The sequence below is a fragment of the Danio aesculapii genome, chromosome 16 (assembly GCF_903798145.1).
Source record: "Danio aesculapii chromosome 16, fDanAes4.1, whole genome shotgun sequence".
NCBI classification, from domain to species: Eukaryota; Metazoa; Chordata; class Actinopteri; order Cypriniformes; family Danionidae; genus Danio; species Danio aesculapii.
Window position 1 is genome coordinate 37949190 of NC_079450.1, and position 14777 is coordinate 37963966.

General features: G+C 36.0%; 1 protein-coding gene across 1 annotated transcript in view; it reads left to right on the forward strand.

The window, feature by feature from the left end:
• LOC130243453 (histone-lysine N-methyltransferase ASH1L-like) overlaps positions 1-13619 on the forward strand; it is a 66392-nt gene extending 52773 nt beyond the window's left edge. The window contains exons 14-16 of the mRNA XM_056475627.1: positions 283-397; positions 9716-9965; positions 11686-13619. Of these exons, the coding sequence (XP_056331602.1) occupies positions 283-397; positions 9716-9823 (223 nt within the window). The 3' untranslated portion in view covers positions 9824-9965; positions 11686-13619. The remainder of the gene's footprint in view (positions 1-282; positions 398-9715; positions 9966-11685) is intronic.
• Positions 13620-14777: the final 1158 nt, after the last annotated feature.

Consider the following 14777-nt stretch of genomic DNA (forward strand, 5'->3'; position numbering starts at 1 on the left):
ATTCAAATAAGATATTGCTCAAATTAAAATTACAAACTAGAAAATGTCAACAATTTTATTTTTCATGTTATTAATGTTTATATATTTTTTTCTGATGATGAAACATTATATAATATATTAAACAGACTCAATTAGACTTAATTACTTTTAGGTGAATTGACCCTCTAATATTTTTGTCAAAATTGTTGTTTTTTAGGATATGATCAATAGAGAGTCAAAAGAAACAAAGAAATAGAAACAAAGGTATTCAGTTTGTGTGTGTGTGTTTGTTTTCTCTTGCAGGTCAGGCTCGGCTCCTGTTGATCTCACTATGTTGCAGAAGCAGCTGCACTCTGGCCACTACGAGAGTCTGGAAGCCTTTCATTCAGACATGCTGAAGGTGTTCCACTGCGCCGAGGTCAGTTTCACACACTGTTCTCAAACTCACACTGTTTGATGTTCTTTTGCACCTGTCACTGTTTGGACTTCTCAGCTGCCAAGGTCAAACCTCAAAGTGAACATCAAACAATATTCAGAATATAATAGAATACAATAGGTGTTTTTTATTGCTATGCATCCAGAGTATTTTTTCTGTTACTGAACAGAATCATGCCTCTCAGTTACCACTAATTTACTCTCAAGTGGTTTCAATACCTGATTTTCTTTTTCTGCAAAACACAAAAGAAGATATTTTGAAGAAGGAGTGTCAAAGTAGGAGAAAAACTATGGAAATCAATGCTTGCTGCTTTCCAACATTCTTCGAAATATCTTCTTTTGTGTTCCACCGAAGAAAGAAACTCATAAAGATTTGGAAGTGTGAATAAGGGCTTTACAATTAATGAAAGGTGATAGTGAGCTCATAAAGTCATTATAAAGCCATGTGCTGTAATGTGCATTAAGTCTCCTGCAAGTGCTTTTAGATGGAGCAGCATTTACTACAGTTGTAGTTCACAGACAAGCTACGCAAAATAATGTTCATAATCACAGACAATTTAATCAGGGTATAATGAAATCGAGTATAAGCGTTTTATGATAATTACAGCTGTCAGCATAACTTCTCAGTGAACTATGACTGTTGTTGCTACATCTGAAAGCACATGAAAATACCACATTTAATAATGTGTTTTTGAGTTACTTCCGGTTATGGCGAGGTGCTGAGAGGTCGAAACTTTTTAGCTCTGCTGCTAATCTGCGATCAATCCTACAATACCAATCAGAATTGTATCTAAAGTCAAGCAACACAAATATAAAAGTATAGGGAAAGAAAAATGTCACGCAAAGGTACCAGAAAAGACAAGAAAAAGACCAGAAACGAAGATGAATATTCCGAGGGTGAAGAAACTAACGACGCCATGGCAGCTGGTGAGGGCCCTGACGAAGATGATGACGAAGCAGTAACTTCGGATGGTAATAACGAAGATATCATGAAAGCTATAATGTCCTTGAAAAACGGACTTTACAAAAAAATTGATGGAGTCCAAGCAACAATTACGACGATAAGCAAGGAGATAAAGGAATGCACAGGGCGGATAGCACAAGCGGAGCAACGCATTTCGGATGCCGAAGATAACGTCAACGGGTTGTTATCCAGAGTGAACACGCTTGAAAATACTGTTAAAACGCTTTCAAACAAAGTGGAAGATTTAGAATGCAGAAGTCGACGGAACAACATAAGACTTGTGGGACTACCGGAGAAAGCGGAGGGCCAGGATACGGTAACATTTTTGGAGACGTGGATACCGGAGGCTCTAGGATTGGATTCGCGGGAATCTCTGGTAATTGAGCGGGCTCATAGAATCGGCACTTTGACAAATATCCACTCGCGAACGACACGCCCGAGGACACTAATTATGAAGTTTCTGAACTTCAGAGACAAGGAGCGAGTGCTAAGGGCAGCCAGAGTTAAAGGGAATGTTCTTTTCAATAACGAACTAGTCCGTTTTCACCCAGATCTCTCCGCCGGCATACATAAGATGCAGCGCGACTATGATGACGTGCGAAAAAGGTTGCGAGACAAGGGAATTCATAAGCACAGAATTATTTTTCCAGCACGGCTCCTGCTGACACAGGGAGAAAGATCCTACACCTTCCAAACTCCGGCTGAAGTAGACAAATTTATCCAGTCTCTTTGAAGGATCAAGACAACTCTACCAATATACGGAACTAAAATATGACAGCACTACTGGCTAATTCGTTTTATGTCCTTTTTTTTTCAAACGAGAGAGCGCTACAATTCTTTTTGCATAATGTTTTCTGTTGGCTAACGTTAGTCATATACTTTTTTTCTGACCGCATATGCTTATTCTCGTGATAAAAACACTTAAAATGTACCTGGGGTGGGAAAGGAAAACATGGCCATAATGCACACTCAAATATTGGACCTTTTGACATTCGCAAGGGACGTTCAACCCACAACGAACTTTACACAGCCAATAGCAAAACTGTTTGATTTATTCTTTTTTATATCTATCTTTTTTTGTTAATCCTTATTCAGCTTAACCCCCCAGGTATGTCACTATTTGTTAAAAGTTGCAAAATATTAATCTTTTAATGGTTATGTTTACAGATGTTGCACAGTTCTATACAACTAAGTAAATAATGTTGGTAAAGTAGTTAGTACTTGATAATAGCAGAGGGAGCTAAAGAGAAAGAAATAATCAAAAGTGAGAGACAGACGGCTCTTTGTATTGCCTAGACCCGTATCTGTCATAAGCGGTTGGTATAAGGTGTGGGTTTTTTTTCTTTTTCTTTTTCTTTTTTTTATTTATTTATTTTTTCTTTTCTTTTTTTCTTGTTGTATGTGGGTGTGTTTTCATCAAACAAGCAAATCCGTAAGGTTATATTAGACAACTCATGTCTAGTAACTTGAAGGTGAAATTTACTTCATGGAACTGTAGGGGCTTAAACAAAATCTCAAAAGTTAAACAAGTGATGAACAGGATAAAATTCTTGCAATCAAAAATAGTTTTCTTGCAAGAAACCCATCTAGTAAGTGAGGATGTTTCTAAAATAAGAAGAAGATGGCAGGGTCAGGTGCTATCTGCCCCATATACCACCCATGCTAGAGGTGTTATAATACTAATTCATAAATCTGTACCTTTACAAATTAAAAATATAATTAAGGATCCTGCAGGTAGATACATCATAGTCCAGGGTATGCTGTTATTTGAAAATATAAATCTGATAAATGTTTATGGACCCAACGAAGATGACCCTAAATTCTATAACAATTTGTTTCTGACTATCTCCAATCTCCCGGGGCAATATATAATTGCTGGTGATTTTAATTGCACGTTAGATCCAGCAAGAGATAGGTCATCAGGCTCAGATAATACCCACATTAGATCGAGAAAGACGATAAATAGTTTTATTAAAGAATTAAATTTGGTGGACATATGGAGACATAGTAAACCAAATGCAATAGAATACTCATGTTATTCCAGCACTTATAAAACGTATTCACGCATAGACTATTTTTTGGTTTCAGCACAACTGGTTTCAAAAATTGACGACTGTAATTATGGTAGTATAGTAATATCGGATCATGCAGCTATGTCACTCACTTATACAGATACGAAACTAGTGAAGGATTCTCCAAAATGGCGCTTTCAACCAGGATGGCTAACAGACCCCACATTTATAGATTTTTTAGATAAACAAATTGACCTGTATTTTACATGTAATACTTCTCAAACATCTGCTAGCATAAGGTGGGAGGCATTTAAGGCCTTTATTAGGGGTCAAATAATCAGTTATACCAGTTCAAAGAAAAGGAGTACACAACTGGAAATGAAGACATTAGATGAAAAAATTAAAACACTTGAATCAGATCTTTACAATAACAAGTCTAACTCTATAGATGCAAATGCACAGTTACTCCTTCTTAGGTCACAGTACAATGAATTGTCGGCTAATAAAGCAGCAACTTATTTACTGAAACTTAAACAATCCTATTATGACCAAGGGGAAAAACCTGGGAAACTTTTAGCATGGCGCATTAAACAACAACAAACGGAAAGATCTATTAATTACATTGAAGATTCAAGCGGCAGAACTATAGTAGATCCTAAAGAAATTAATGAGGCCTTCAAAATATTTTATGAGAAATTGTATAGCTCTGATGGTAATCCCAGACTTGTTGAACAGACACAATTTCTAAATAACATTAATATTCCTAGAATTTCAGAAAATGAAAGTAAAGCATTAGATGGAGATTTAACAAAAATAGAAATTGTAGAAGCAATTAATTGTATGCAGGCAGGTAAAACGGCAGGTCCAGATGGCATACCTATAGATATTTATAAAAAATTTCAGTCTAAATTAATTTCACCTCTTTTGGAGATGTTCCAGGAGTCCTTTAGGAATGGTCTTCTTCCTACATCCATGAGGAGTGCCCTAATAACTTTACTTCCAAAACCAGGAAAACCAAATATAAAATGCGAAAATATGCGCCCAATCAGCCTTTTAAATTCAGATACAAAAATACTTAGCAAAGTTCTTGCAAGAAGATTGGAGGGCTTACTCCATCGGGTGGTGGGAGAAGACCAGAATGGCTTTATTCAAGGGAGACAGGGCTTCCACAATGTCAGACGAGTGCTCAATATCTTATATAGCCAGAGAGGAGCGAAAGACACGGCACTACTTTCTCTTGATGCAGAAAAGGCTTTTGACCGTGTCGAATGGCATTATTTATTTGACGTGCTAAATCGCTTTGGCTTTGGTGATACATTTTGTAAATGGGTTAGACTACTTTGTACGGAGCTCACAGCAGAAGTTTTAACAAATAATGTTGTTTCTAAACCCTTTAAAATATCTAGGAGTTGCCCACAGGGAAGTCCTCTATCACCTTTATTATTTATCCTTGCAATAGAACCATTCGCCATAGCAGTGAGAACACATAATGCCATATATGGAATTCAAGAGAGCCACTTGGAACATAAACTAGCATTATTTGCAGACGATATTATTTTGTTCTTAAAAAATCTAAGTAGTTCTATTCCTGCACTCCTGGATCTTATTGAAACTTTTGGAAAAATATCTGGATATAAAGTTAATCACTCCAAATCATCTATAATGTTACTTAATGAATCAGAGAGAAAAAATAGCCAAGGTTATGCTTCTATTTTTAATTCAACGGATAATTTTACATATCTGGGTATTAAAATCGTAGATGAAATAAATAAGATTGCTCAAATAAATTATGACCCAATTTTGGATGCTACTATATCATCAGTAGAACGTTGGACATCTTTACCCATCTCAATGATTGGCAGGATAAATATCCTAAAAATGAATATACTCCCTAAATTTCTTTATTTGTTCCAAAATATCCCCTTACCCCCTCCCTCATCGTTGTTTACTAGAATTAAAAAACTGTTTACCAACTTTATTTGGCAAAATAAACGTCCCAGGCTACGTCTAACTTTATTATATTTACCATTCGATCGAGGAGGACTTAAATGTCCAAACTTTCAGTGGTATTATTGGGCAGCTCAGCTGCGTACAATCATGTATTATTTTTCTTCTGAAAGTCCTCCTTCTTGGATGGATTTGGAATCCTACTCTGTTACACCACAAATACCACTGCACTTATACCTATATTCGGCAGACCTCAAATATCTAAGAAAAAACACAGACAACCCCATTGTATTGAACATGATTAATATTTGGTTTGATTCTTGTAAACATTTGAATATAAATCCCTCCTGGTCACGTTTTAGCCCTATTTGGGGTAATGTTAAGTTTAAACCAGGAAAAAGTGATGCAGGATTTCGGATATGGGCTGAAAAAGGGTTAAGGAAAGTACAAGATATGTACAATAAGGATGAAGTATTTATGTCCTTTGCAGTAATTTCAAAAAAATTTGATATTCCAAAGACCCATTTTTTTTAAGTATCTTCAACTTAGAAGCTTTATATCCTCATCTCAAAATCATTCATTAGATATTCCTAACATTTCCTCATTAGAGGCAGCAATCCTAGGACACTGTTATGATAAAGGTTCAATTTCCTCTTTGTACAGATTGTTCGTAATTGGCTCTAACGAATCTTCTGAATCAAAACTAAAGTTATGGAAAGAAGATATAGAAGATGAAATATCTCTAGAGGATTGGAATGAGGCATGTAGGAAAGCTCAGATACAAACAGTCAATAGTAGCCTGAAACTGGTACAGTACAAATGGTTAATGCGAACATACATAACTCCTGCTATATTGCACAAGTTTAATGATAATATTCCAGATACCTGTATAAAGTGCAATGAGGTAAGAGGAACACTTTATCACTGTATTTGGGAATGTGTGAAAGTGAAACCCTTTTGGCAAGATGTTATTGAAATAATTGACCAAATTTTATTAAAGAAATTACCATTAGATCCTAAGATTTTTATCCTGGGTATATTTCCTGTCAGCCCTCTCTTACAAAGCAAAGAGGTCAGATTCATAAACATGTGTATTTTACAAGCTAAACGTAATATTGCTCTTAATTGGAAAAATATAAATGAACCTAGAATAGGAAAATGGATTAAAGAAATGGCATTGCATATGTCAATGGAAAAGATCACGTACATTGTGAAAAAGAAACAAAATGTATTTGAAGATATCTGGAGACCTTTTAATAACTTTCTAAAGTACAATGTAAATGTTGACAGTCTACTACAACAAGAACAAGCTTAGGAATATGGGAAGTATCATGGTCTAAACACACTCAGGAAACACTCTCTACCTGATTTAAACATATCCTCCCTTTTTTTTTTTTTTTTTTTTTTTTTTTTTTAATTATTATATTTATTTATTTGTTTATTTATTTTTATTTTATTTATTTATTATTATTATTTTTTTTTTTTTAAGGGAATGGGTTGTTGGGAGGGAGAATGGGGGGTAAAAAGTTTGCTGTGCCTTCATGATTATTTTTCTGTATTGTGTAATCTGTTGTGATATGCAAATTGAAAAAAAGTAATAAATATATTGTACAAAAAAAAAAAATAATATGTTTTTTACTGCAAATACTTCATAACTTCAATCAAGTGTTTGAAATGAATCCTTCTGTGAGATGATTAAGTAGTTGTGTGATTATTAGTCACGCTAAATCAATTCTAGCAGTTAAATCTTACCAAAGTCCCTTTTCAATGTAAGTCTGTTCACTCGGCGGCCATATTTGCAACGTTCTAGGACAGTACATCCAAGACCAAAGTCCTATCTAAATGAATGGGGGAATCCTGAAATCTTGAAAACTGCTCACTGAACTCTCAATTAAATTACATATTACAAAACAACAATAAAATCTGAAATGACCTGCCCCATTATTCTTGTTATTACATTGAAAACATGTCATTTCCATGACACAAATCTCCTTTACAGCTGTTTTAATATTAACATGAGAACTCGGTTGGAAACATTTTAGGGACAGAGTCAAAACCTGAAGCAAAGACTGCAGGACGACACTGGATGGACATAATATCTGATGGATGCAGTGCTGTGATATCTTTTCTCCTGTCAAAATCGATGCAGGCACACTGTAGTCAGCAGGGCTTGCCAAAAAAAATAAAAAATGAATCTGTACAGATCTCTCCCCCATAGAACTGTGTGGCTTTAAAGGGGCGGTCCACTACGATATCATATTTTAAACGTTAGCTCATTTGTAATGTAGCTGTGTGAACATAAACAACATCCCTGAATGTAAACACTCAAAGTTCAATGCAAAGGGAGACATTTACTTTTACAAAGTTAGCTTAGCAAAGCCTACAGCAAACGTATGCGCATTTACCACGTGCATACATCCCATGCAGCAAAGGGGCGTGGCCAGAGGCGCTGAAACGTTGCAGACAAAGCTAAAATGCTAAACCGCTGCTATTTCCACAGAGCTTGTTCTGTTTCTGTATTTGGGCTTCCAAAGGACACGACACAAAGAGAGAAGTGCTTACAGTTTAATTTTAATTATGTTCCAGAGAATTATAAAAAATATATAGCTAGCATTTGACAAAGGAGAACTTCCAGAATCTCTCTCAGATCAGTGCTGGATTCGGCTAAAAACTCCTCCAACAGACGAAGCTGTGGATTGTGAGCCACAAACTGTGAGGGTTTTCATTTGTTGAAATTGATCTATTACATGCACTGTTTCTAGCATTAATGGTATGTTGTAGCAAGGATGTAAACAACGTGAAATGCTGTTTGTCACCATTAACAGTTTAGCTACAAATTTATCAGTCAAACCGCTGTAAACACACAATCACAATCTTCAGCAGCGCTGCAATGTCTCTATATGCGTCCACTTTCCCAGCATTCTACATCTCAAATAACAAACTCACAAAAGATATGTGACATTCCATATTACTTACACATGCTTATTCCAAATATAGAAAGCCACTTGTCTGATTTTATTTTAGAGAGCAGGCGTGAGGTTAAGCTGTATACTCTTTTCATTTTCTGTCTGATTCAGGCACAAACTGACGGCTAACAGCTACTCTGACTGACAGTATTTACACAGCGCAAAAGCTCATGCTTGTAGGCTTTTGCTCTTGTGAGCTTTTCCTGGTGACGTGGAGCCGATCCGCAAATCACAGCACATTATGTTAGTTGACCAATCAGAGCCTCTTGAAGGCGGAGGAACTAGGACATATGACAGTCGTTTTCATGTTAGCTGACTAGCTGTAATTAATAGCTGAGTAGCTGTATATAATCAAAGTAAGATATATGACAAAATAACATGATTTTCTACAAATGAAGCATGAGCACACATTGATTTGCATCTTATAAACACAACCAAGCCTTAAAATGTCACTCTAGACCACCCATTTAAAGATTCACAATTGGCTATTTCAACTGGAAGGTGGGATTTCCTTGTCTGTGGCAGTCATACTGAGCGTTGAACTTTTCCCCATTCATAGTAATGCGAGAGAACTGTGTTTGTGTATCTAAAGTCTTTGATCTTGGGTGCATTCCAATCAGCACTATAGCTCCCAAGGATGTTTTTCAAAAAGTCATGTGTACAAATACGGACACTGGTAAAGATGAGCTTTGTTCACCACAAGGGTGCTGTTTAAGACCCAAACCTTGTTAATTTCCTGGCGCTTTCTTCTTTGTGGGTGTTTGACGTTTCTGCGTGAGAGCACCCTTTGGCCTTTGGAGATATTTACTACTGATCAGTCTACTGTGCTTAACAAGATGAGAATAACAAATGCAGATTTTGACTATTTGCAATTTCATTTAGGTTTATTGTGCAGCCCTAATGTGAACCATCCCATTTAAGATTAGACCCCAAGACTTAAAATTTAAAGTAAATGCTCTATTTTCTCCACAGGGACATTATTATCAAATAAACCTTTAAGACAGACCTGTTGTGAGTTCTGAGGTTGATAATTGGTTGTGTATGCATTTGTTGAAGCCATCTTTTTGCATTAAATCATTAGTTTTGAATCTGTTATGTTTAGTTAAGGAAAAATGCATTCACTATCATGCTGTGCAGAAAATTCCAATCAGAGAATTGCAGAGAGACTGCGGCTTAGTCTTTTTGTATGATTTTAATTGATTTTTATTCACTTCAAATGAAACTGTGTAATGTTGTGATTCCTATTGCTTTAGTTTGTGGCTTAAAGACGTTTTTACAATATCCCCCAGGGACAAATGAATGGGAAAAATTTCAGCACGACTGAAAATGTAGGCAGGCATTAATGCATTGTATAATGGACTCTGTAAAATGCACTGTTCTGGTCTCATGCTGGTCTTTATGTTTTCTGTCAGAAATACTATGGCTGTGAGTCGTCAGTGGGTCGAAATGTGGGGCAGTTGAGGGAAGTGTATCACGCTGCTCATCAGGAGGCCTTCTCTCGATTCAGACGCTTCCTGTGAGTGACAGAAAAGCACACCAGCGACCTCTATCAGGACGCTGCTGTTACCAAACCCAGAGGCATGATGGGCCTTCCAGAAGGCAGATGATGCTCTCCGATACCAAAGACCTGCTGTATGTTGCACTCACAGATGCACTGCACAGGTAAAAGACTTGTCTGTTATACACAAACATATTTAGACATCCACAATATACACAACTGATACCCAGCTGTTTAACTAGGTGTTACATTCCTGGATCAAAACAAACGCAAGTGCAGGTTGCCAGATTGAGGAGCGAGTCTGACTTAAGTCGAGTTCTAAATAAAAGTACAGCATGCGATAGAGGAAATATTTTCCATATTAAAAGGAGTTTTTGTTCTAACCAACACCTCACATTGATGCATTAGAAACGGTTTCTATTTCTTGCAGCTGAACAACAGGATAAATTGTGATTCAGCTGTTCAGTGTTAAATGCTAACAATGTGAGTTTGAATGCCATTTTACATGACATTTATTGCCATACTCCTGAAAGCAGCAGCAGATAGTTCACCTCAGATCTTGAAAATAAAATAAACCATTTGAAATTGACCTTTAGGACTGTGACTCACAGTCAGTGATTCAGCATATAATAATGCATATAATATATACATATAATAATGTTAATATGTATTAATTAGATCATAAATTTCTGTCGTGTTTCAGACAACACAATCTCAAACACATCTCAATGAGCACTTGATGCTTGCTGTAAACTACAAGCTGCATTTGTTACGACATTGATTGGATCTTTTGTTGTCAAGCTTATGTTTCCTTTTTAATATTAAGATATTTTCTTTGAAATCTGCAACACCACTATTGTCCCTTAACGACGGTAAAATAACCAGCCTTTATGAAGGACATAATCACCGAGGAGAAATCAGATGCTCAAGACGTAATCTTTAAAATAATGACATGCAGCAAATATATGACAGAAGTTTACAACAACAGTGGGTCATTAATTAAATTCTTATTTTCCACGGAGCGAAGCATCATCCACCCGCAGTTGTTAGTCGTTTAAGATGGGCACGAACTAAAAATATATACACTTTATATATTTTTCTTAAAAAAATTCTTTTTGCAACGAATTTCGTTATGTATAATGTGTAATTTAATTTTGACGTATGTTTTGTTGGTCAGTTATCTACAACAAACAAGAACTAATAACATCAAAATGTGTTAAATCAGCTGCACAAAGTGATTGGCATCCTGAAAATCCTATAAAATTGATAGATATAAAGATTTGATATTTATCGTGACAATTATCGATATCGACTGATATGAAAAAAATTATCGGGATCTTTTTTTGCCACATCGCCCAGCCCTAGTTTCATCTGGTGCAAACAGACAAATTGCTCATCACTGCAAATCTTGTCACGTAGCGTGTTGTTAGGACACGCGGTTACAAGGCAACCTGCTCACCTAATGTTTACGCTCATAATATTTATATTATTTGCTAATTAATATCCTCATGTGGAACTCTGAATCTGCGTCTCATTTCGGAGTCTACTACTGACCACCGGAGGTTGCATTTCATTCACGGATGCATTCTTTCAAAGCCTTACTAAATGAATGAATGAAATATGCAGTTTTTCACCAAGGCAACCCGGGGTGCTGAAATATAATTGTCTAAACTGGCACAAGTTTACTAACCAAACCTTTTGCTTTTGGAAATGTAACACAAGCCTGTATTATTGGCGAGAGCAGTTGTCTCAGCTTTAAGGCCACTGAACGGATCAAAGCCTTTTATTTCTCCACAGTCCTTGAGTTATTCCCAATTTACTTGATTTATATTTGCTGGTAAGTTACTCTCGCTCTCATTTCTCCTGTGCTTTTGTGCTCTGCAGGTTAAGAGACAGCACTCCTGGAAATGCCATTTGTGAGCATGAAGCACGGCTGATGTTTGACAACGTGATTAAGTTGAAAGCACCTCAGCCTTTCTTTCTCTCAGGGAAAAAAAAGAAATTAGAGTGAAGAAACAGGAGACATGAACAACAAATCAACATTTGAGACCCCAGATCCTCACAAATACCCCAACAACATGCAATTCTTTCCATTTCAGATGGTATCACCATAGATGGGACATATCATGTTGGATGGGATGCAGGAAATCTTGCAAAGAGACATGTGCTGCTGTTTTGGGTCAAAGGGACGAACATGTGCAGACTGTTTTCAATCATTTAACATCTCCATTAGCATACAGTACCTACAAGAAAATGAACTTCACTTAATGGACAGTTTTTTAATACAGTGAGAACAGAATTGTGGTCTACAGCCTTCTTTTTTTACGGATGGAAACCTATTTCAGGGTTAAACTATTAGAAAGATAATTCGGACTTTTTACATGGAGTTTGAGTTTAAATCTCTTAAGTCAAGTTTTCTCAGAATAATAAAAAAAAAAACTTTGTGGAATAAATATTGGGAAAATTATCTCAGAACTCCTGATGGTGTAGAGGGGGGAAATAAGTCAGAATTGAGAGACAGATTGTTACAAAGTCACCTTTATTTTTGTATCTAAAAATTTAGATACGTTTTTTTTTCTTCTGAATTTCTAAAAGTTCAAGTTGCGACATGCAAATTTGCATTTGTAGGAAAAATAAAAGTGAAAATACTTGCTTATTTTTTTAAGAATTGCAAAAAAGTGAAATTTTAGCCTGAGAGAACACTCCAAATTGTGAGATGCAAACTCAGATTTGCACTTGCGTCAAATTAATAAAAGAAGAGTTTCATATTTTTTAAATTGAAACCAGCTTTCATAATTTAGTTTTGTGTTGAGGGTCGTAACAATAATATAAGCAATAATGCATGAATGGTTTCATGACGCAGCCTTAATGTAAGCAAGTATGTTTATTTGAAAGGGAATTTCTTAGCACTTTGTGCAGAGCTGTCTTGTGTTAGTGATGTTTTTACTGGAGCAGTAATCTTTATAGCTTTGAGACTTATAGAAATGTTTTATATTGATGTATTTTGTAAATAATGTATATTTGGAAAATTATGTTTTAGTATGGTTCAAGAAACTCTATTTAGTCTTAAATTGTTGTGGGCAATTCATGTCTGTTTTTCATGGAGTCTTTAATAATATTTTTTATGAATAGTTTTAAGGTGACTAGATGCATGCGTGATTTTAAATAGGACATTCAATGTCTGTAAAACATCAGATTTTTTTGTCTTCATGCATGGCATACTTTATATTGCTTTATCATGTATAATACAGTAGCTGTGTATACTGTACACACAATGTATGCAACACATTATATGTCTATGCTGAACTAAGAAACTGGTGGTTGGAAGCTTATTAAGCTGCTTAAAGCAGAACAGAGGAATTAACGCAGCTACAGTTAACCTCCTAAACTTTTTTTATTTGCAAAAAAAAAGTTGACATCTTTGTATTAGTAATTGTATACAATACAGAATATGAATTACATTGTCAAAGAAAAAAGATACAGAATACAAATAATAAAGAACTTGAAATAAACTTGAGGGTAAGACATTTAAGAATCAATTTTAGTATATAAATTAAAGCCATTACAAAATGAAACAGTTCTGTTTGCTTTCTTATTTTCAGTTTATGAAATAATATTTAAATAATGACAAAATTTTTGCATAACAACAGAAAAATATGGTATGGTGTTAGTAAATTTGCATTTGTGAATATGAAAGTTTAATAAATGAACCGTTGTGCATTCAGATTTACTACATTTTATTGTTTATAGATAATACTGCTTGTCACCAATCACCTGTGGTAAGGCAGAGAGACAAATAAACCAACAGCAGAGCTGCAGATCTATCTTTGTTTTTAAATTCATTCATTAACTTATTAGTGCTTCATAAGCAGAATTTTCATCATTTCACATTGTCTGTGCAATTAATTGTTTATCAGTGGTTGTAATTCTATCATATGATTCAGAAAATACTCATGCCTATGAATGTATAACGGGATGATAACAGGGGCGGACCGGCCATCAGGAGAACCGGGAGAATTCACACGTGGCCTCAGGTAGGTAAAGTACAGTATCTTTTCTTAACCGCTAATATTTAATAGAAGTTCAACACTTCTAGCACTTAAAAAAAAAGAGTAGTGTGCTGCACTTGTCATGTTGCTAGATAACCACTGTTTCAATGGTGTTGGGTGCTTTTCAACACAAGGTTCAGATGTCAGTTAAAACACTGGGCCCGGAGCGCAAAATGCTTGCTGCTAATAGAAGGCGATTTAACACTATACCAAGGTGGTCATTTTGACCATTTTTTATTTTTGTAATTTAACTTTTTTTTTTTTAACTAAACCCTCTTCACCCTTCTCCATTTTTGTATTACTCCTCCCTCAGTTAGCAACAACCAAAGGATGGTCTACACCCCACTGAAAAAAACAGCCTAGGCTGGTTGGCTGGTTTTAGCTGGTAAACCAGGCTGGTTTTAGAGGAGTTTTGGCCCCTTCCCGGCTGGTTTCCAGCCATTTCCAGCCTGGTCTTAGCTGGTCAGGCTGGGAGATGACCAGCTAAAACCAGCTTGACCAGCCTAGCCAGGCTGGGAGCCCAGCCAAAACCAGCTATGTCCAGCTTAAACCCTGGAAGTGGCCCTCAAAAACCAGGCTGGTCAATCAGCTACAATCAGCTTAGGCTTGTTTAAGCTGTTTTTTTCTGTAGGGGTTTGGCAAATATTACTACTGTTGGACAACATTATGCCCTTTTGAGACAGCTCGTCGGCGGCCATTAGCTTGTCATGCTGAGTAGACCAAGAACGGTTGACCTTTTCATCCACAAGATGGCGACAGGACAGCATAATAAGCCCTTAGAAGATTAAAACAGCGTAACTACGGCTGATCAACTCATTAATAATCTGGTAAGTGATATTCTAAGTCGATCTCTCTCTTTTGTATGTTGTAGTGCTGTATTTATAACGTTACCATAAGTAATTTTAGTGCACTGAGTGTGAGATATGG